The sequence below is a fragment of the Bos indicus genome, chromosome 19 (assembly GCF_029378745.1).
Source record: "Bos indicus isolate NIAB-ARS_2022 breed Sahiwal x Tharparkar chromosome 19, NIAB-ARS_B.indTharparkar_mat_pri_1.0, whole genome shotgun sequence".
NCBI lineage: Eukaryota > Metazoa > Chordata > Mammalia > Artiodactyla > Bovidae > Bos > Bos indicus.
Window position 1 is genome coordinate 13,944,602 of NC_091778.1, and position 23,442 is coordinate 13,968,043.

At 38.2% G+C, this 23,442-nt stretch overlaps 1 protein-coding gene and 1 non-coding gene across 2 annotated transcripts in view; one reads left to right on the forward strand and one right to left on the reverse strand.

The window, feature by feature from the left end:
• The window catches only part of USP32 (ubiquitin specific peptidase 32), a 203,933-nt gene that overhangs the window by 92,353 nt on the left and 88,138 nt on the right, over positions 1–23,442 (forward strand). The window contains exons 3-5 of the mRNA XM_070772603.1: positions 14,122–14,227; positions 17,668–17,786; positions 21,790–21,949. Coding sequence (XP_070628704.1) covers positions 14,122–14,227; positions 17,668–17,786; positions 21,790–21,949 — 385 coding nt within the window. The remainder of the gene's footprint in view (positions 1–14,121; positions 14,228–17,667; positions 17,787–21,789; positions 21,950–23,442) is intronic.
• LOC139177818 (U6 spliceosomal RNA) lies at positions 7,762–7,863 on the reverse strand. The gene has a single exon (XR_011562286.1). It is a non-coding gene; the product is annotated as a U6 spliceosomal RNA (small nuclear RNA).

Sequence of the window (23,442 nt, forward strand, 5' to 3'; positions counted from 1 at the left end):
TTATCTCAAACATCCTTCTCTGTTTAACATTTCTCTTATGTTGTTAAAGTTTTTGTGTCTTGCTAAGTGTTAGATGTTGTAAACTGATGTGACACATCACCTTGAAAATGTAAAATATCATGAATTGAGTGAAATTTTTGATTTTCATTTACCCCCTTTAAATTTGGGGGCATTGAAACAGATATGTATATTCACCTGACCTAGTCCCAGCCTCATTTTCCGGTTCTAGAGATAGGGACGGAGGTAGAAGTCACTGGGGATTTTGGCATGTTATCATGAGTCCGTAGTTTTTGCTGTCACCACTAGAACCCCCGTTGGAAATCTACTACTACTCAGAGATGGAATTCAGCTATTTGAATTGCAAAGTGGGAACCTGAACAAGTCCTTTTCCCCTACTGCTCCTTAACCATAGTTGATATGCATAGTGGTTAATCCCATGCTGTTTGTTCTCTAGATGGAATTAGATTAGTAACAGTAGGAGAATATTTAATTCTTTAATCACTACCATGTAGCATCGGAGAAGGTGATGACACCCCACTCCAGTACTCTTGCCTGGAAAATCCCATGGACGGAGGAGCCTGGTAGGCTGCAGTCCATGGGGTCGCTAAGAGTCAGACATGACTGAGCGACCTCACTTTCCCTTTTCACTTTCATGCATTGGAGAAGGAAATGGCAACCCACTCCAGTGTTCTTTTCCTCGAGAATCCCAGGGACAGGGATGGGGGAGCCTGGTGGGCTGCCGTCTATGGGGTCGCACAGAGTCGGACACGACTGAAGCGACTTAGCAGCAGCAGCAGCATGTAGCATTAAATTGTATTAGCTTAAGCAAAAAGGTCATAGCTTTGTTGGCTAAAATTTCCAAGCTTGATCTTATTCTTCTATCCTCACATATAATTCTGACTTTTTAAAAAATTCTGAACACATTACATTTAATCTTGCTGCATTTAGCCTTGTGTTCCTGCCTAAGATGAAGTTAATTCTATATTCTATTGCCTGTTTTATTAGTCATTCCTCCCAGCTTTTGTCTTTTACGAAATTAATACACATGCCTTCTATGTCATAATCCAAATCACTGATTTGTTGTTCTTCAGTTGCTAAGTCATGTCCAGCTCTTTGCGATCCCAAGGACTACAGCTCACCAGGCTCCCCTGTTCTTCACCATCTCCCAGAGTTTGCTCAAATTCATGTCCATTGAGTCAGTATTGCTATCTAACCATCTCATCCTCTGCTGCCCACTTTTCATTTTGCCTTCAGGCTTTTCCAGCATCAGGGTCTTTTCCAGTGAATCGGCTCTTCGCATCAGGTGGCCACAATATTGGAGCTTCAGCTTTATCATCAGTCCTTCCAGTGACTATTCAGGCTTGATTTCCTTTAAGATTGACTGGTTTGATCACCTTGCAGTTCAAGGGACTCTCAAGAGTCATCTCCAACAAAAAGTGTTTAATAGTTGGCAGGTTGGCACTTCTTTAGACCTATTTTTTCCAAAAAAGATGTAGAATTTTTAATCAACACTCTTTTATATTTGAGTTTCAATGAGATTTGCATGACCCTAACTCTAATTATTCAGTCCACAATTTATTATCTAAAATATGTTGTTATTGATATGAGACCTTGTCATAAACTTTCCTAAATAAAGTCAGCATGTTCATCTTAATTATTATTAGTTAATTTAATCACTGTACCATTTTAATTTTCGGGAACATGATCTTTGTCATAACATGGACTGTAATTAACTTTTTATAACTTCTAGGCTAGCTTTATAGCTGGGCATATGAAGAAATTGGTCTACTTCTTATGTGATCTCTTAAAGGGAAAGGTATATTTTTTAAAATTTTACTTTACAGCTTTTTTTCTTCTTCTTTTTGGCTGCACTCAGTCTTCATTGTATGTCCTCTGGAGGGAACGACAGAGGATGATGGTTGGATGGCATCACCAACTTGATGGACATGAATTTGAGCAAGCTTAAAAAGTGAAGCAATTTTTTTTGGTCACACAGTGCTGCTTGCTGGATCTTAGTTCCCCACCACAGATCAAACCCGGGCCCCCTCCAGTGGAATCTTGGAGTCCTAACCACTGGACCTTAAGGGAATTCTCATAAAAATTCACTTTTATAGAGATTTGAATTGAATCCTTTTTCAAAATAGGTGTAGAAAAATATAAGAATTGATATATTCAGTTATTATTAGAAGATTGTTTCATTCACTTGAAAATAGTTGCTTCTTATATTATTGGTAAAACAAAGAATATGTCAAGTTGACCTTTTGCCAGTGCTATAGACTGTTTGTTTATTTTTCCAAATTAAACATTCATCTTATCATTGCAGGAGAATCTGAAGCATAAGATTAATTCAAGTCTAAAATTGATTTTGCTAAGATTTCTGTATAAGATTCAAAATCATTTGAAGTAAAAACAAGTGGTATCTGTATAAATTTGATCTAAAAGGACCTACTTAAGGAGAAAAAAAAGATCTATTATAATTATCTTTGAAAATGTGTTTTTCTAATGTCATTCATATAAAGAGGAATGCTGCTGCTGCTAAGTCACTTCAGTCATGTCCAACTCTGTGTGACCCTATAGACGGCAGCCCACCAGGCTCCCCTGTCCCTGAGATTCTTCAGGCAAGAACACTGGAGTGGGTTGCCGTTATATAGTGAGTGCTGAATAGCAGTAAATAGTCACATAGAATCCCTGCCTCTTATATAACTTACATTTTTCTCAGGAGAGACAGATAATTAGCAAAACATACAAAGTGAAAAATTGCTAGTCTTTTAAAACTCCCAAGTGACTATACTTTGTGTAATTTCAGCTTTCCTTTAAGAGAGTATAAACAGAAGGATATATGTCATTAGTTCTTTTGATCCTAAGCAGCCAGAGAATCACTTAAGTTTCCTGAAATAATGGGTTATAAGTAATACAAGGCTTCCCCGATGGCTTAGGTGGTAAAGAATCCACCTGCAATGTAGGAGATGCAGGAGATGTGGGTTTGAGCCTTGGGTTGGGAAGATCCCCTGAAGGTAATGCAACTGACTCCAGCATTCTTGCCTGGAAAATCCTATGGATAGAAGAGCCTGGTGGGCTACAGTCCATAGGGTTCAAAGGAGTCCGACACAACTGAGCATACAAGAAGATAGAAATCTTAGACTACAGCTATGTCTGGTTTCAACACTGAAATGAGTTCACATTCAGAAGAAGGGAATGGACTTTAGGAACTTCAAAATTGTCTAGGATCTTATGTATTTTAATTATTAGTGTGTCCCATGAATCTACTCCTAATTTCTTATAGCTGTAGCATTTTAATGGAAAGTAGGTTGGCACAATGGGACTGTAGCTGCCAACAGACCTGCATAGTGGGGTGAAATGTCTATTTTCTTAAGTGCACTCAATAATTCAGAAAATATTTGTTGTCTGTAATGTATGAAGCACTAAAAGATTTATTGCAATTTTTAAGATCTAGCAGAAGCATAAAGAAAGAAATAAAGCAGACTGAAGCATTTTGTTTTTTGAATATGCAACTGTGTTTGTTTTTTTTTTTAATAGCTGCTTTGGGTCTTTGTTGCTGTACAGGCTTTTCTCTGGTTGCCTGAGAGCAGATGCTACTCTTTGTTGCGGTGCTTGGTTTTCTCATTGCCATGGCTTCTCTTGTTGCAGAGCACGGGCGTGCAGGCCTCAGTGATTTTGACACACGGGCTCACTGGCAGTGGCTCTTGGACTCCAGAGTGCAATCTCAGTAGTTGTGGCACTGGGTTTAGTTTCCCCGTGGCGTGTGAGATCTTCCTGGCATGCGTTCATGGTTAGTCACTCATTCATGTCCATCCGTGTTGTAGCAGATTGCAAAATTTCATTCTATTTTATGGCTGAGTAGCATTCCATTGTGTATATGTAGGTATATACACACACCCCACATCTTTATCCATTCATCTGTTAATGAATACTTAGGTTGCTTCCATATCTTGGCTGTTGTAAATAATGCTATGAACATTAGGATACGTGTATCTTTTTGAATTAGTGGCTTTGCTTGGCAATGTCAAATCTTTGGCACTTAACACATCAGAAAGAGCTCTGTAAATCAGTACTGGAGTAATGGAGGGCATGCTCGGTTACTCATGCAATTAGGTGCCTGGCCCAAAAGTGGTGTCATTTCTCTATATAACCTTTTAGCCAGAAGTTGATATATAGCCCTGTTCATCTGCAAGAAGCATGGGGGAAATGTCTCCATGCCTTATGTCCCCAAGGAAAGGGAAACTGTGTTTGTGAGAGCATCAGAATTCTCTTTTACAAATATCTAGGTCCAGTATTCTCATGCTTTATGTTCTCAGAGCATAAAAAAGAAAGTTTTTATTTATTTGGCTGTGCCAGATTTTAGTTGCGGCACACGGGCTCTTCCATCTTCATTGCAGCATTTGTTTTCTTTTAATTGCAGCGTTCGGGATCTTTATTTGTGGCATGCGAACCCTTAGTTGTGGCATATGGGATCTTGTTCCCTAACCAGGGATCGACTCGGGCCGCCTGCATTGGGAGCACCCGAATCTTAGCCACTGGCTGCTGCTGCTGCTAAGTCGCTTCAGCCGTGTCTGACTCTGTGCGACCCCATAGACGGCAGCCCACCAGGCTCCCCCGTCCCTGGGATTCTCAAGGCAAGAACACTGGAGTGGGTTGCCATTTCCTTCTCCAATGCATGAGAGTGAAAAGTGAAAGTGAAGTCGCTCAGTTGTGTCTGACTCTTCGAGACCCCATGGACTGTAGCCCACCAGGCTCCTCTGTCCATGGGATTTTCCAGGCAAGAGTACTGGAGTGGGGTGCCATTGCCTTCTCCGCTTAGCCACTGGACGACCAGGGAAATCCCTAGATTCCCTTTGGAAGTTATCATTTAGAATTATCTTCTTGTTATCCTACTTCTCTGTTACCTTAGTTCAATAATGTCCTCTAGAAAGGAACATTGAAACATTGTTAATATGAAACATTTAATCTGTGTCAAATGCAGTGATTAACTTAGTTGGAGATGAAATGAAAAAATTGTATGTATGTGGGAGTATTAGTATACAATCTTCTGGGTTTTACTTTCCTAGATGTGTCCACTGAAAAGTTTGAGAAACAGTCAATAATACCCAAGCAGCAAGCACCCTTAGTATCGTGATTGTGATCTCTAAATAGAACTTCCCACTTTAAAGAACCAAGCTGCTTGAGAAAATATCTGATTCTAGGTTTGGGTCAGGAAATTTATAAAGTGAGCTTAGAATATCTTGTTGTACCAGAAAGGAAGGAAAGTGTCAGACAGTACTTAGAGTCATAAAAAATGGATTCAGGAGCCAATTTGAAGAACAGTCTGCCTCTACAAAGGGATAGGGAAATTGATCATGGCTAAACTATGAGTGTAAGGAGATTGAAACATATCAAATATATTTTAAAAACTACCCCTTTTAAGGGGATTGAGGGAGAATGGAGATGTGTATATGTGTGGCTGAGTTCTTCTGCTGTTCATCTGAAATTGTCACAACATTGTTAATCAGCTATACCCCAGCAAAATAAAAAGTGCAAAAGAAAAAAAATATACCCTTTTTGGATACAGGTTTTGAAGACCACTCCCAGATTCATGATTCACAGGAAGGGCTCCTAGGACTGAGCATAGTCATACTCAACTATTCTGATTCATTATCACAAAAGGATACAAAGCAAAATTAGCAAAGAGAAAAGGAATATGGGGCAAAATCTGGAGGAGACCAGGTGTAAGCTTCTTCCATTCCTCTTCCGGAGGGGATATACTTAGTTTCTCTAGTGGTAAGTTGTGACAACAGGTGTGAAATGTTACCATCAGGGACGCTCTTTAGAGAGACACGCATTGCTTAGGGCTTTTACTGAAGCTGGTCACCTGGACACCTTCTAACTTATCACAGGCCAAAATTCCAAACTTCCAAAAGAAAGCAGATGTTGAGCATAAACCACATTGTTTTCATAAACAGTTTAAGCAGTTAACCACATTTAACATTTAGGGAACAGTTAGATTCAGGAAGTCTCCCCAAAATCCAAGTTCACAGATACCAGTCAAGGGCCAAACTTGAAAGCGGATTTAAGGATAACCGTCTCAAGTAGTCTATATTTTCTTTTTTCTGCACAGATACCTCTGAAAAATGCTGGGAAACCAACTCATATTTTAAAAACTGGTTAATGAAGGAAAAGAAGTGCATCTCAGGGTAACCAAAAAGAGAGATAAGCAGTCATTATGTGCCTCCTGATGAAAATACAATAGCACCAACTGGGAGATGGTTCTTGCCAAAAAATATAATTTAAACGTGATCAGTTTTCTGGGTCTAACTACCTATTTACAGGAAATACAGAGGACAGACAATATAGGTCTGTCCCAAGACCTGTTCCCAAGGTCTACATTGTCAAAATGTAGACCTTGGGAAACTCCCCAGGACAAATGTCTTTGTTTCTTCAGCAAATAAATTGTGTTGAAAAAGAGAGGGAGAGAGAAAGAAAACCTACAGATCCAGAGAGTTAAGAGACTAGCAATCAATTATATATTTTAGATCTTAAGTTGAAAAAAAAATGAGATAGTTGGAGAAATTTGAATACTAACTAGATATTTGATGCTACTAAGGAATTTTTGTAGTATTTGTCTCAGTCCATTTTTAGGCTGCTATAACGATACCATGTTCTGGGTAGCTTATAAACAGAATTTTATTTCCCATAGTTCTGGAGGCTGAGAATTTCAGGATTATGGTGCCTGCAGATTCGGTCTCTGGTGAGGGCCCACTTCCTGGTCATAGATGGCCGTCTTTTTGCTGTGTCCTCCTGTGGCTAAAGAGGTAAAGGAGCTTTCCTAGGTCTCCCATTTATGAGAGTACTGAGCCCCCTGAGTACCGCAGCTACTGAGCCCACATGCTGCAGCTACCGAAGCTCGTGCAGACCAGAGCCCATGCTCTGCAACAGGAGAGGCCACCACCACGAGAAGCCGTGCACTGCAACTGGGGAGTAGCCTCTGTTCGCTGGAACAAGAGAAAACCTGCTCATCAACGAAGACCCAGGGCAACCAAAAATAAATTTTCAAAAAAAGACCACCTGTCCCATTTATAAGTGCTTCGCCCTCATTACCTCATCACCTCCTGAAAGTCCCATTACTGGGTTTCAACATAGGAATTTGGGAAGAGAGGGATTTTTTTAGTTTTGATAATGATATTATGCGTTATATTTTAAAAATATCTTGTGAAGAGAGACAATATTTTCATATCAAATTAAGAATAAACTATAATAAGTTTTTAAATTTTATTTAGCTACTTATTTTAAAAATATTTTTGTAATGGAAATATGGTTGATTTACAATGTTGTGTTAGTTTTTGGTGTATAACGCAGTGATTCTATACACACACACTATTTTATATTCTTTTACAGGACATTGAATATAGTTCCCTGTGCTGTACAGTAAGACTTTGTTGTTTATCCATTCTATGTATATAATAGCTTGCATCTGCTAGTTCAGAACTGCCAATCTATCCCTTCTCCCTTCCCACCGTTGACAACCACGAGTCTGTTTCCTGTTTCTGTGAGTCTGTTTGTTTCATAAATAAGTCCATTTGTGTCGTGTTTTTTATTTTTTAAAATCTGTTCTTTGGCCACACTGTGCAGCTTGTGGGATCTTAGTTCCTCAACCAAGGACTGAACCTGGGTCCTCAGCATTGAAAGCACAGAGTCCTAATCACTGGGCTGTCAGGGAATTTCTTGTGTCATATTTTAAATTCCACTTACAAGTGATACCATAGTATGAAACCCATCATGAATCTATCTTTATGTCATCCTTGCTAAGGGGCCATTCTAATCTCCTCTATATCATTCCAGTTTTAGTATATGTGCTGCTGAAGTGAGCACTACAGGTTGTTTTTGTTTTTGTTTTTATTCAAGCACACAGTTAAGAGTTTGTTGTTGTGTAGACATTTCTAGAAAAATCAATTTTTCATTAACAAATTTAGATCAGCTAAATTTGATGTAAGAAGACTAGATTTGACAGTTCAGAAACTTTTGATATGAACAAAAACCAGCTGACAATCAAATATCTATTAAAAATTTTAGTGGAAAAGTGATTCTCTTGAAAATTATATAAAATGAATGAAAATTTGAAGATATTAATTTGGTTCTTTTGACTGTGAATCAAAATTGTTTAAAAAATGTAATAGTGTTTACTCAGGAAAAGTTGTATTCAAGGGCAAAGCCATGAGCTCATCAATGCTGAGTTAATTCTTACTGATAAACAGAATGGAGTCAGGCTGCAGTCTGCCTTCTGCCCTAAGAGTAGCCTTTCTCACACAGGGGCTGCTCTTCCACCTGGGTTCTAGAATGAGAAGACATGTGACACCAAGCCTCAGAGGACTGGAACTAAGGCTCAGGTAGTTAAGTGATTTGCCCAAGATTACGTAGCTGGTAAATTAGTAAAGCCTGGCTTCAACTCAGGAATTGCATCCCTTACTGCTGTCCTCTAGGAACAGTGGCATATCCTTGTACTTTATGTCCAAAAGATGCTAAAAGGAGAAGGACGAGGATCGTAGAACGTCAGTTGAAATGTGACACGGTCTTTCCTTTACACTGTACACCTACGTACATCTGCCTTTTTAACCTTCTAACTATATGGAGAGGGTTAGGTTCTTTGTATATTATAGTATAAGTCTTTCTCTTTTAAAATGCAGACTAATTCCCCAGTCTTCTCAACTAATCATATTATTTACTGGATGATATCACTGTCTGAAAAGAGGCTAGTGAGATCATTACCATAAGCATCAATTTTACACATTAGTGTAACAGTATGCCAAAGTCTCAATCCAGATGTTAATGGCTACCAAATGTTTAAGAAAATATGTTTTTTATTCTTCTTCCTTTCTAATAGCTACAGAAAATTATTAGAGGGATTTTAAAATAAAGTTTTTATAACAGATTATAGTAATAAGTTAACACGTGCCTTTTAAAAAGTGGCAACAAAATATCCTTGCTTATCCTGTATAGCCTCTTTCAGTGGATCCTAAGAACAGTGTAATGAGCATGGCACTTAATATTTCATTAATGTTAAAGTATTGTCAGTTATATGGTGACTGTTGATATAAAAATAACTTCTGCAGAGTGAAAGAAAGATATTACACATTTAATGTTAGATGCATAATGATTTCTGGAACATTAATAAAAGGTGGAAAATACATTCATCTTAGATCAGGGGATGTGGTAATTTTCTTGGGCCTGCTTTCATCATCTGTTAGATGAACTTTTGAACTTTGTGGTTTTAGAAAGTTATTGCTGTTCTTATGTTTTGGGCATGAGGGACCACTATATTCATTCCAACCAGACGTATTCAAAACAAAATCTACAATTTACAGGTACTTGCAAAACTGAAAAATCATATCTTACTCAGACTTTGTTGGTTAAGTTTACTTTTATGACTTTGCTCTCTTTGTATGAAAACCAATGAAGTGACCACATTATCAAGTTAAAGTGGAAAGAAAGGGATGCCAAAAAGTGGAAAGAAAGGGATGCCAAAAACATAGTGTCTGTAGATTGGGTTTGTGAATACTTTGAAATTTCTTTTGTTTAATCTTCAGTATATTTGACCAAAATGGTATACATCTTGCTGGGGATGTTTTTCATTTTACATGCTAAAGAATATGTGTAATTGTGCTGTGGAACAGTGAAAGAGTTAAGAGTTCAGTGTTAGGAACCTCAGTTTCAATCTTGATCCTGCTGCTTCATTGATGTATGACTTGGGAAAGGTTATTTCAGTCTCCTTGGGCTCTAGTTTTTCTCAGCCATAAAATAGGGACAGCAGTAATATCTTCCCCATGGAATTATCTTGAGGTTTAATACTGGTGAAGCAAAGCACTTGGATTAATACTAGACTTCACTGGTGGCTCAAGTGGTAAGGAATCTGCCTACAGTGGGGGAGACCGGGTTTGATCCCTGGGTCAGGAAGATCCCTTGGAGAAAGGAATGGCAACCCACTCCAGTATTATTGCCTGGAGAATCCCATGGACAGGAGAGCCTTGGGGGCTATAGTCCATGGGGTCACAGAGAGTCAGACATGACTGAGCAACTAACACAATAATATATAATTTAAAAGTATTAGCTATTGTTTTTATAAATTTATTAATGGAGTTGATGTTGGGTTAAACACTATGTGCTGTGATTAATTTCTCACTGGCATTGTGAAGACTGAGCTACAACATGGAATAACATTTTAGAATACAGTAGTAAACTTCCAATTTATCTGTCCCATGTTCTATTGTCATGTGTTTTACATATGCTATAAACACATTAGAATTTTACTGTTATTCCTTCCCTAGTAGCTCAGCTGATAAGGAATCACCTGCGATGCAGGAGACTCAGATTCGATTCCTGGGTCAGGAAGATCCGCTGGAGAAAGGATAGGCTACCCACCTGAGTATTCTTGGGCTTCCCTGGTGGCCCAGATGGTAAAGAATCTATCTGCAATGAAGGAGACCTGGGTTCGATCCCTGGGTTGGGAAGATGCCCTGGAGAAGGGAACAGCTACCCACTCCAGTATTCTGGCCTGGAGAATTCCATAGACTTTATAGTCTGCGGGGTGGCAAAGACTGAGCAACTTTCACTTTCTTTATTCCATTAGCCAGCCAATTATCTTTTAGACCAGTGAAAAATAAGGAAATTCCATATTTGATTTATTCGATTTCCTACTCTTTTTTTCTTTGTGTTGATACAGTTATTTTGTTTGATATCTTATTTCCTTCAGCCTGAAGTGCTTTCTTTTACCCTTTTATGTAGTATACGTTTGCTTCTCTGTTTTTATTTTCCTGAAAAAGTCTACTTTTTCTTTTTAAAAGGTATTTTCATTGGGAATAGGATTCTCAGGGTTTCTTTTCTTTTCTTTTCTTTAATTGCTTTAAAATTGTCATTCCACTGTTGTCTGGTTTATGTAGTTTTTGATGAGAAATGTTTTTCTCAGTGTAATGCATTTTTTTTCCTCTGGCTACCTTAAAGGTTTTCTTTTTACCTTTTGCTTTGAATAGTTTGGATACGATTAGCTGGTTTTGGGGAGTTAAAAGTGATTGTCCTACCTGTTCTCTGAACAACTTATATCTGAGGTTTTGTGTCTATTAGTTTTGGAAAATTCTCAACCTTTATCTTTTCAGCTATTCTGTTCCCTTCTCTTTTACTTCTCAGATTTCAGTTGCATGTGTGTTAAATCATTTTGTATTTTCTCACAGCCTTTGGATTTCCTGTTTTGTCCCCTCCCATCCCCACATATTTTCCCCTCTGTGTTTCGTTTGGATAATCTCAAACTTGAGCCTGTTGAGTTTGCTGTTGAGCCATTCCAGAGCTTTATAAAACTCTATTTCTATGTTTTTCCTTTGTCAGTCTGTGAGGTTTTGGGTTTTTCTCTGCTTCCTTGTGTGACTTATAATTTGTGGTGGGAAGATGGATGCTTTATATAGGACAGTAGAGACTGAGCTAAACAGTGTTTGTGCCTGGCTGAGTCTTAGCACAAGTAGTTGAGTCAGTCTAGACTTGAGTTGAGCTGGTTTTTTAGTGTGTTGTTATGACTTCCCGCAGTGCACACTACAGGCTTCAAATTCCACACTAAGGTTACCTCTTTTAGATTAGAGGCCCGTTTGCCAGGGGAGATTTGTAATGTCTGCTCTACCTTTAACTTTTGATCTTATTTTCTCTTTGGTACTGTACCTCGGAGAAGATCTCTCTACAGTCTTCCCTCTCCTTCAGTGGTAGACTGCTGTTATTGATTGCTCAGTGTTTGCTAACACAGTGGTGGAGGTGGGTGAGGGGTGCCAGGGTGGGGGATTTTCTGTTGTCCTATTGCTGTCTCAGTTTTAGGCGGTCCTTACGTCTCTGCAACTTGGAGGGTGAGACTTTCTCACTGATTCTGCCTCTTGCCAAATGGTAGGGGACCTTTAAAGGTCTGTGGCTGTGATGTTTTCCTGACCCTCCCTTAGAGATAGAGGGTACCTTCCTCTTGGGCTTCCCTGGTGACTCAGACAGTAAAGAATTTGCCTGCAATGCTGGAGATCCAGGTTCGATCCCTGGGGTGTGAAGCTCCCCTGGAGAAGGAAATGGAAACCCACTCCGGTATTCTTGCCTGGGAAATCTCATGGACAGAGGAGCCTGGTGGGCTGCAGTTCATGGGGTCACAAAAGAGTTGGACACGAATTATGCAGGGGCCAACTCGAAATAGTTACTACTCTACAAAGTATATGTGTTATATTCTTTTTATGTTTTGTGTATTCTGATTTGGAAACATCTCCCTGTGCTAGTTTCTGCTGAACATGCTATCAGTGGCACTGTAGACACACAGTTTCTAGCATCAGCTGTCATAGTGTTATTAAATATATTTATAAATATCATTTAATGAATATGTATTTTCATATGTTGACTCTTTAAGTTTTATTCCTTGAATTATCTTTAATCATGTATTTTAATGACAAATTCTTCTTGGCAGATACTAGGTCATGTTTTTTTCTTTTTTAAACTACACAGCACTTCTAACACCAAATGTGTGGAGTTTTTTCCCACATCAATCAGTTCTCTAACTCTCTGGACACCAGCTGGGTGTCCTATAAATCAATTCATTTCTGATACTAACTACCCAGAGTTAGTGCAGACATCCAGGTCTGCCCCCCACTTCAGAAGATGCCAGTTTCAGGTCCCCAACTTCTTCTACTTCTCACCAATCAGCTGTAAGTCAGGGGTTCCCATGTATCCCTCCTGGGATTCAGTAATTTTCTAGAAAGGGCTCACAGAACTCAGGAAGGCATTTTATTTACTGTTACCAGTTTACTATAAAGGATACAACTCACAAACAGCCAGATGGAAAGAGATGCATGGGATGGCGGATAGCGTGGGGCCGGAGGGACAGTTCAGAGGGAGATGGTGCACAGTACTTCCATGTCTTGGTGTTACACCCTTCTTGCACCATGATATGTTCACCAACATACCCATAGTTTAGGGCTTCTTCTGGAAGTTCCATTACATAGGCGTGTTGGTGGTTAGCTCCATTTTCAGCCCTTTGCTCCTTCCCTGACTCTGGAAAGTGGGGCTGAAAGTTCTAACCCTCTAATCACGTCATTAGTTCCTCTGACTACCAGCTCCCATTCTAAAGCTTTGTAAGCTAACCCTAACCTGCCAAGGATTAACCTATTAGCATAAATTCAGGTGTGGTTTAAAGAGGCTTATTATCAATAACAAAAGATGATCCTTTCATCTGTGGTGGTGGGGGTAGTGGTTTAGTTGCTAAGTCGAGTCCAGCTCTTGTGACCCCATGCCAGGCTCCTCTGTCCATGGGATTCTCCAGGCAAGAATACTGGAGTGGGTTGCCATTTCCTTCTCCACCTTTCATCTGTATCACTCTGGGAATTCCAAAGATTTTAGAAGCTCTTGCGTTGTTTTTTTTGGAACCTGGCAGAAGACCAAAATACATTTGTTATATGACAGTATCACACTAGGCTCTCAACACAGAACTGTTGAGTGAATGAATTTATGTGACTGCTGTTACTGTCACTTTCTTATGAATAGCTTTTCCTCTTTATTTCTGATTATTATAATATTCAATTTTAAGAGTATAAAAATGTCTTTATTTTCTTTTTCTTTTACTTAAAAGTTGAATATATTTAATGTACAGCATTGTATAAATTTAAGGTGTACAGCATGTTAATTAGGTGCATTTATATATTGTAGTATAATCACCATTGTATTTCTGAACATCCACTTACAGAATGTTGATTTTTCAAATCAAAATGATATGTAGACATTTAACAGAAGTTGAAGGAGGTTCTCTGGTCAAAATTCTTATCACATTATGGGACTATTGAAGGGGAAGAACTTATCTCTTTGGACTTTGATGAGGACTCCCAAGAGAAAGAAAATTCAGTGAGTCAGCCAGTGATACATATACTTTAGGATGGATACAGTATATTCTTGATTGAGTGTGATAACAAGGTATAAAGGAGGAAGAAGAGGGAGAAATTTAACATCTTTGCACTGAAGTTTATTAGGACCTTGTTTGGAGATGGAGATAAGATTTATTAAAGGTGATGTTACCAGCCTCAAATTCCTCAATAACTGAAATGTCTAAGGTTGGCTTTACCATTTATTTTCTCCTAGGTGATTTACTGTTCTTTTGGTGGAACATCCAAAGGACTACACTTCAATAACTTAATAGTTGGACTTGTCCTTCTTACAAGAGGCAGAGATGAAGAGAAAGCAAAATGTAAGTACTTTTATTATCTCAAAAAGTTAAAATACCACATTTATGTACAGAATAATCTACCTCAAAATTTTGATGACTGTCAAAGGATTTGAATTGATGTTTCTTCAAAGAAGATATACAAATAGCCAATAAGCACTTGAAAAAATGTTAAACATAAGTAGTTATTTGGGAAATATAAATTAAAATTACAGTGAGATACCACTTAAGTGTAAGATAGATAATGCAGCCACTTTGGGAAACTAACTGGCAGTTTCTCAAACTGTTAAACATTGAGTTTTCAATTTCATTCCTAGATATATACCCAAGGAAACTGAAACCATATATTCATTAAAAAAAAAAGTTCATAACAGCACATTCATAATGGTTACAAAATGGAAACAATCCTAATGCCCATCAACTGATGCATTTATCATAAACAAAGTGTAATATAACCAGCAATAGAATATTGCTTGACAGTAAGAAGGAATAAAGTACTCTGAAAGAGCAGAAAAAACTTCCTTTCTAGGTTGTTTGGCTGATTTAATAATTAAGTTGATGTAAGACAGGTTAAGAGGAGAAAACCAAACACTTTTCGCACGTACGTATTTGTTGTAGTCATTCGTCGTGGCTTTTCTCCCAAAGTGCAAGTGTCTTTTCCTTTTTTGTGACTGCAGTCACCGTCCACAGTGATTTTGGAGCCCAAGAAAATAAAGTCTGTCCCTGTTTCCACTGTTTCCACATCTATTTACCATGAAGCTATGCAACCAGATGCTATGATTTTAGTTTTTTGAATGTTGAGTTTTAAAAATCAGCTTTTTCACTCTCCTTTGTCACTCTCATCAAGAGGCTCTTTAGTTCCTCTTCACTTTCTGCCGTTAGAGTGATATCATCTACATATCTGAGGTGGTTGATATTTTTCCTGGCAATCCTTAGTTCCAGCTTGTGATTCATCCAGCCTGGCATTTCGCATGATATACTCTGCATATAATTTAAATAAACAGGGTGACAACATACAGCCTTGACATACTCCTTTCCCAGTTTTGAACCAATCCATTGTTCCATGTCTGGTTCTAACTGTTGCTTCTTGACCTGCATACAGATTTCTCAGGAGACAGGTAAGGTGGTCTGGTATTCCCATCTCTTTTAAGAATTTTCCACAGCTTGTTGTGATGCACATAGTCAAGGGCTTTGGCATAGTCAGTGAAGCAGAAGTAGATGTTTTTCTGGAATTCTCTTGCTTTTTCTATGATCCAGTGGATGTTGGCAATTTGATCTCTGGTTCCTCTGTCTTTTCTAAATCCAGCTTGTACATCTGGAAGTTCTCAGTTCATGTATTGTTGAAGCCTAGCTTGAAGGATTTTGAGCATTACCTTGCTATCAAGTGAAATGAGTGCAATTGTCCACGACAAACCTAGACAGTGTATTAAAAAGCAGAGACATCACTTTGCCGACAACAATCCTTATAGTCAAAGCTCTGGTGTTTCCAGTAGTCATGTACATATGTGATAGTTGGACCGTAAAGAAGGCTGAGTGCCAAAGAATTGATGCTTTCAAACTGTGGTGCTGGAGAAGACTCTTGAGAGTCCCTTAGACTGCAAGAGACCAAACCAGTCAATCCTAAAGGAAATCAGCCCTGATTGTTCATCGTAAGGACTGATGCTGAAGTTGCAGCTCCAATACTTTGTCTACCTGATGTGAAGAACGAACTCATTGGAAGAGACCCTGAAGCTGGGGAAGATTGAGGGCAAGAGGAGAAGGGGGCGGCAGATGAGATGGTTAGATAACATCACTGACCCAATGAACCTAAGTTTGAGTAAACTCCAGGAGATAGTAAAGGACAGGGAAGCCTGGCTTGCTACAGTCCACAGTGTCACAAAGAGTTGGATTCAACAATGAACAACAAATTTGTGTTGTTTTTTAGTTGCTGAGTTGTGATCCACATAGTCAAAGGCTTTAGTGTAGTCATTGAAGCAGAAGTACATATTTTTCTGGAATTCTCTTGCTTTCTCCATGATCCAGCAAATGTTGGCAATTTGATCTCTGATTGCTCTGCCTTTTCTAAACTTAGCGTGTACATCTGGAAATTCTTGGTTCACGTACTGCTGAAGCCCAACTTGAAGGATTTGAGCATTACCTTGCTAGAGTGTGATATGAGCACAATTGTACAGGAGAAGTCCAAAATTAAGATATTAGGAGAGTTTTGTTCTCTCTGAAATCTACAGGGAAGAATCCTTCCTTTTTCCTGACTTCTGGTGGTAGCCCTCAATGCTTGGTATTCCTTGACTTGCCAGTTGCTTCCCTCCAATCTCTCACTATCTCATCTCATGGTTTCTTTCCAGTGTTTCTGTCTTCTGTTCTTATAATCAGTCATATTGAATTAGGACCCAACCTAATAACCTCATCTTAATTTGATTTTATCTGCAGAGACCCTTTTTCAAATAAAGTCACATTCATGAGTACTGGGGTTAAGACTTCCAACATTTTTTTTGAGGGGGGAGATATAATTTAATCCATAACAGATGGTCAGAGCCTTCCAGCAAATATTCCCCCCTAACAGAATCAGCCATGGCATGTGGGTGGGCAGGCAAGGAACCCAGTGGGCCTTCAGAGGAATAGAATGTCTCTTCTTTCTATCACCTATGTTTCCAAATAAATTCAAATTCTCAGGTACTTGGAGATTAGGATTTCAGCATATCTTTTGGGCGGACGCAGTTCAACCCTTAACAGCAGTATTTCAAACATAATATGTACTTCTACCCAACTTTATTATTTCTTACCATTGTGTCATATTTGTCCCAGATCTTGGTTTTTTTTTTTTTTTTTTACAAAATTAAAGATCATGGCCAAGCCAAATAAATGGTATACTATACAGATTTTTCAGTTTGCTTTTTGTACTGAAGATTATTGATATTTACCATGTTGGAACCCTAGTTCCTTTATTTTAATTGCTTTATAGTATTTCATTGTGTGTGTGTCTCAGGTTACCTATTTTTTTGTTGGTAGACATTTATCTTTTTCCCCCCACCTAAATTTCGCTATTATAAAGATTGCTTTGGTGTATGTTGTACCTCATGCTGATATGTATGAGAGTTTTTCACAAGTGGAGGTGGAGTTGCCTAGGAACTGAACTTCTAGCATAAATCTTCATCTTTACATTTTGACAAGGTACTCTCCAAGGTGTTACAGTAATAGATATTCATTAACAGTATATAAGAGTTCCAGTTTATCCTAGTTTATTGCTAACACTTTGTATTGTCACACTTAAACAGTTTTTGCAAGTTTGGTATGTGAAAAGATACCACATTGCTGTTGTAATTAGCATTGGTTTTTTTTTAAGGGATAAACTGTATATTTATAAAATGCTCAGTCACTCAATAATTGTTACCTTTCTCTTTCCTCCCTACATCCACCAGGGTACTTTTAATCTATGTTAAAATTAATTCATTATTTCTTTTTCCTAGACATTTTTAGTCTTTTTGCAAGTGAATCCGGGAGCTATGTTATACGGGAAGAAATGGAAAGAATGCTTCATGTGGTGGATGGTAAAGTCCCAGATACACTCAGGAAGTGTTTCTCAGAGGTACATTTAAAGATTTACATTGCATCCCTGTGGACAGAGTATTAAATCTTAGTTGTATGAGTTTAGCTGTGATGAATAGATGTTTATGTGCAGCATATTCTTGACATTTTTGTATTTAACGGTTGAAGTTTTTTAACGATTTGTGTGCTAGACTCAAAGGTCCATGACACTTACTGCTGCTGTGTTTGTGAATCTGAAAATTCCCAGTTCTACTGTAAAGGCAACTATCTCTACTTATGGTAGATGACACATACTCCCCCACTCTCACACCAGCACGCACACACACACTCACAGGCGATCCTGCAGACACCTGAGCATTGCTTAAGTTGTGGTGCTCTTAATTGCTTTTTGTCATGAGCACGTAGAAATAGCACTCATTGGCCTTGAGCTGTAGGTGACCTCTGTGATCCATCAATGCCTATTTTATCATAAATGCATTTTATAATTTATTTTTTAATTGGTTTGCATAGTGAAATATTTGGGTTTTAAAAATTGGCCATTTTCCTGTTTTCATAAATAATATATTTTCATTGTAAAAAACCTTTAACAACAGAAAATGTATATCTTTTAACAGAGAAAATTTTTCTTTAATTTCTTTTCAGAGGTGTGCTTACATGGGAAGTCCCAAGAGGTGGCAAAATAAAGCTCTTCTACAAGTTTTTGATCCTTTCCTGCAGCACTCAGTGCTGTGTAATTTCTTGTGGCCATTTGATCCACTTCCATTTCACAGATATTAGAGTCTTTCACTGCTGTTGGTTTTATTCAGAGTTTTTATTCAGTTAGTTTAGTCACCTTCCTACCTATATAAGCACTGATTATTAATACTCCAGGCATCTGCATATATCTGGTTCTAATATCTATTTGGACTCTGGCTTTAGCTTTTCATCACTCTGGCTTTAAGTTTCCCCTGTGTTAATAGCACCTGGAGATTTCCCTTTCTTGCTTTTCAGCTTGGCTAAGTAGTTTTTGGTAGTAGTTATGGTGTTACATTTTATTCAGCAGTTCTACATGTTTGGTGCTAAAAGGATTGTCTTCCTGCATTTTTGGTTGTCTTATTGACTGGAAGTTGCTGTGATAGTATTTCAGTACCTTAAGACAAACTAGATCATGTTTTTTGTTTTTCCTCTCTAAAATTTGCTGGCCAAATTTTATTAGGAAAAAAAAAGAGTTATCTAATCTTTGCAAGCCTGATAAATTGGATTTTTCACAGAAATATCAAGTGGTTTGCTTATTTTAGGGGAGAATGTGTATTTTTTTCATTTTAATAAGGTTTATACAGACATTCCTGTTTTATAGACAGGGATTTAATTTGGTTAGCCACCCAGTTCTCTTAAAATTTAGGCACAATAGCAGGTACATATACTAAGATAATAATTAGTGCTGTACAGAAAAATTAAGTAGACCACAGGAGATAGGTGGTGATAGGGAGGCGATATCTAGGTGTAGGTATTTTGTTATGGGATGGTTAGGAACAGCTTATAAGAGAAAGGGACATTAGAACAAAGAATTTTAAGGAAATGAGTATGGTAGTAAATGGCTAGGGAAGTCTTATATGAAGAACAAGGTCTTTGGAAGAGAGGAGATCAAAGAAATGAGAGGCCAAGGTTTGGGGATACTCATGTATATAGCTATTTACATCATTAGGTACTTATGGTTGTTTAAAGAAAAAAAAGACTGTGAATGGGCTAATTTTACCTAATTCAACTATTTGATGTATTTACCTACATAATTTTTGAGTAAGGTATGTGATGTGATCCACACTCTTGCTTCTTGAGTTACTATGTTTCCAGTAACTTGAGATGAAGGAAATCCACATAGGAGTTACATTGATTTTTTTCTTATTGAATTTTTTTGGTTGTTGATTCTCATGGTGGGAATTCGTACTTTATATTGCTCTTCAAAGATGTATCAATTTCAGAAGTTTGTTTTTAATTGCCATTTATAGTACTGGAAGTTTTTTCCTAGACTGCTATTGTGATAGTTTATAAAAGATTTCCATTTTGCTTCCTTATTTAGAGCCATGACTCAAGAACATAGAAAGTCATGTTTGACAGATGGGATTTTAGTACTGCCAGTTATATGGAGTGATCCTAATGGGCAAGCAGATTAGAGAGGTCGCTTTGTATTTCACTGAGTTGCCAGGCAGTATATATAGTGTGTGATTCAGGCACAGAGGCTTTGGAGCCTGGACTGCTTGGGTTCAGATCTATCTCTGCCACTGTATAACCTTGAACATACAGCTTTCAGAGCTTCAGTTTTCTCGTGTGTAAAATGGGGATAATAGTATCTCCTATTATTGCTTGAGGATTAAATGAGTATAAAAATACTTAGAATTGTGCTTAGGGCATTGTAAATACACATTAAATATTAACTGTATGTGAAGTTGTTAGAAGCACCTATTATCATAGGCAGTTTTTTCTTAGTGGTACATGAAGGTGCGTCTTATAATAACATCTTAGCTTCATAAAACCGTTAAAACCACCATGTTCACTGGATATAAGATGCTTTTGATTAATAAGATGTGCTTTTATGTATTACTATAAAGAACAAAAAAACTACCAGTTACAATTAAAGGGTATTATTGATTTTAAGACTTATCCCAATGTCAAAGATGTTAACGTGTAAAAATGTGCCTCAGCTTGTGGAATTTATACTGCAAACCCTCTTTGTAGACCAAATGTGGGTAGAGAAAGAAAATGGATCTGATCCTCTAAACATGCAGCGATGTCCTCATGTCCCTGCAGCAAGTCTGAGTGCCATAGTCCTCCATTTAGAAAGCTAAGACTTCCAGTGTTGTCTTATTTATTTGTTTATTGGCTGCGCTGGGTATTCATTGCTGTGTGTGGACTGAATTGCCTCCAGTGAGGGCTCTCCTTTGTTGTGCTTCATCAGTTTCTCGCTGTGGTGGAACACAGATTCTAGGCCCACGGGCTTCAGTAGTTGCAGCACGCAGGCTCAGTAGTTGTGGCCCACGGGCTTAGTTGCTCCTCGGCAGGTGGGATCTTAGTTCGCTAACCAGGGATCCAACCTGTGTCCCCTGCATTGGCAGGTGTATTCTTAACTGCTGGACCACCAGGGAAGTCCCTCCAATGTTGTCTTGATTGCTTGAATTGTACTGTTAAATATTCTGAAACCATGAAGCTAAGCATATTACTGTACTTAATAGGATGCTACTAACAATATAGAAATTATTTCTACCGTAACTCTTTTAGGTTATAAGTTATTTGTATCACTTAATAGCTCCATCAGGATTATAGCTACTAGGCTCCTGAGTGTCGTTCTTCATTGTATTTCTATGTGGGTTGCTTCTGCCTTTTTCTCATAGAAATATCTGGCCCATACTCTTGGCTTCCAGTCAAAGAGATTGACTTGCACGGCCATATGATGTTTTTTCTCAGCCTGGAAACTTTTTTTCTCCGCAGATTTAGCAAGACAAGTACTTGGAAAGAAAGCAAAGAAATAGAAACCTCCTTGCTTCTTTTTTGTATTTTAGTTGACTTGTGAATGTACGTTTTCAGTGATGACTTTTGGAAGGGGACTCCTGGATAGTTTTTAATTTGCCAATGAAATTTAAAAGATTATTCATATTCCATACACATTGATTAAAATGTGCTAATTCTAACCAATGGAAGTGTTGAAGCAGGATAAAGCAAATGAAAAATGGCTTTTATTAAGTATTGAAAGAAATGCAGTTTACACTGATTGCAAGATGTACCTTAGCAAATAAAATGTGACTTAGTGGAAGTTCACTGCTTTAATGAATTGATAAAATAATTTGCAATTAGCATATAGGTTTTATGCAAATAAAAGTTCTGAAATAGTTACATTTGAAAAGTTTTTTTTCCAAATACATATATAGCCTATAATGATATTTAGATTATTCTTCCTTTATAGATAGTAGAAGGGAGTAAACATCAATTAAATGCAAATTTTAAATTGTGTAAGTTCTACGTAAGGTACCTTAAAGTTTAACTAAACCTGTGTTTTCTTGTTTTAATTTTAGGGTGAAAAGGTAAACTATGAAAAGTTTAGAAATTGGCTTCTTCTAAACAAAGATGCTTTTACCTTCTCTCGTTGGCTACTGTCTGGAGGTGTATATGTGACCCTCACTGATGATAGTGATACTCCCACTTTCTACCAAACTCTGGCTGGAGTCACACATTGTAAGTAATGGCATTTTATTGTGCTCTGTTCACTTTTTAACACAATTGCCTGGTAATAAGAGAATATGCCTATTATCAGTGTGGCTTTTTTTTCTTCCAAAGTGTAATAACGTGGAATGCTGGAGGCTTGAGTACATAACTGAAAAAGATAAACTTTTTTTGTCTACTCACTGAATACTTTCGTACTCCAAATGTGTAAATTTTTTCCCCTCACACCAAGCAATTCTCCAGTGCTCTATGGACACCAACTGCGTGTCCTACACTTCAGTTCAGTTCTGACACTGTCTGCTGGGATTAGCGCAGACCCACCCCACAGGTTTAGGTCTCAGTCCCAAAAGACTGCCCCTCTGCCCTCCCTGCTTCAGATGCCAAGTCCAGATTGTGACCTTTGCTTCTGACTGACCACCTATAAATGAGACTTCCCATGACCCTCTCCTTGGGTTTGGTAATTTACTAGAACTTCAGGAAACATTTACCTTTACTGATTTATTATATAATAAAAGCTGTATTAAAGGAGACAGATGAACAGCTGGGTGAACAGATACGTAGGACAGAATCTGGAAGGGTCCCAAACCCAGGAGCTTCTGTCCACATGGAGCTGTGTTGCCCCCTTCTTGGCATGAAGATGTGTCTAGGTGCTCTCCAGACCCTGTGCTTTGGGATTTTTGTGCAGGCTTTGTTACATAAGCATTATCAGTTATTAACTATTTCTAAATCTTTTCTTCTTTCCAGAGAATGGGGGGTTCGGGGATGGGGTTGAAAGTTCCAAGTTTCTTGTATGGCTTGGTCTTTCTAGTGACCAGCCCCTTTCCAGGAACCTACCGAGAGTTACTTCAGGCATCAGAACAAAAGATTCCTGTCACCCAGAAAATTCTGAGGATTTAGGAGCTCTTCATCAGACATTCCTGTCACTCAGGAAATTAAAGAAATGTCCTCAAAGAGAAAATGTTAGCAAGAACTGGGATCAATATCACTTATTTCACAGCAGCCCTCTACTAATTGTTCTTAACCAAACTATATTAGTTCCTAGGGCTGCTGTAACAAATTAACACAATCCATAAACTGAAAAAACAGAAATCTACTCTCTTACAGTTCTGGAAGCTGAAACCAAAGTGTTAATAGAGCCATGTTCCCTCTGAAGATCCCAGGGAAGCATCTTTCCTTGCCTCTCCCAGCTTCTTGTGAACCCAGGCTTTGCTTGACTTGTGGCAGCATAATTCTAGTTTCTGCCTCTGTTTTCATATAGCCTTCTGTGTGTGTGTGTGTCCTCTCCCCTTCTTTTAAAGACACCACTCATTGGATTTAGGGCCCAGTCTAAGTTTAGGATGATTTTAACTCTAGAACCCTAATTCGTTACACCTGCAAAGACCCTATTTCCAAGTGAGGTCACATTCTGTGATTCCAGGTGATAATGAACTTTTGAGGGATGCTGATTAGGCCACAGCACAGGCCTAAATGTTAACTTCTACTGTTCTTTTCTGTGGTTACAGAAT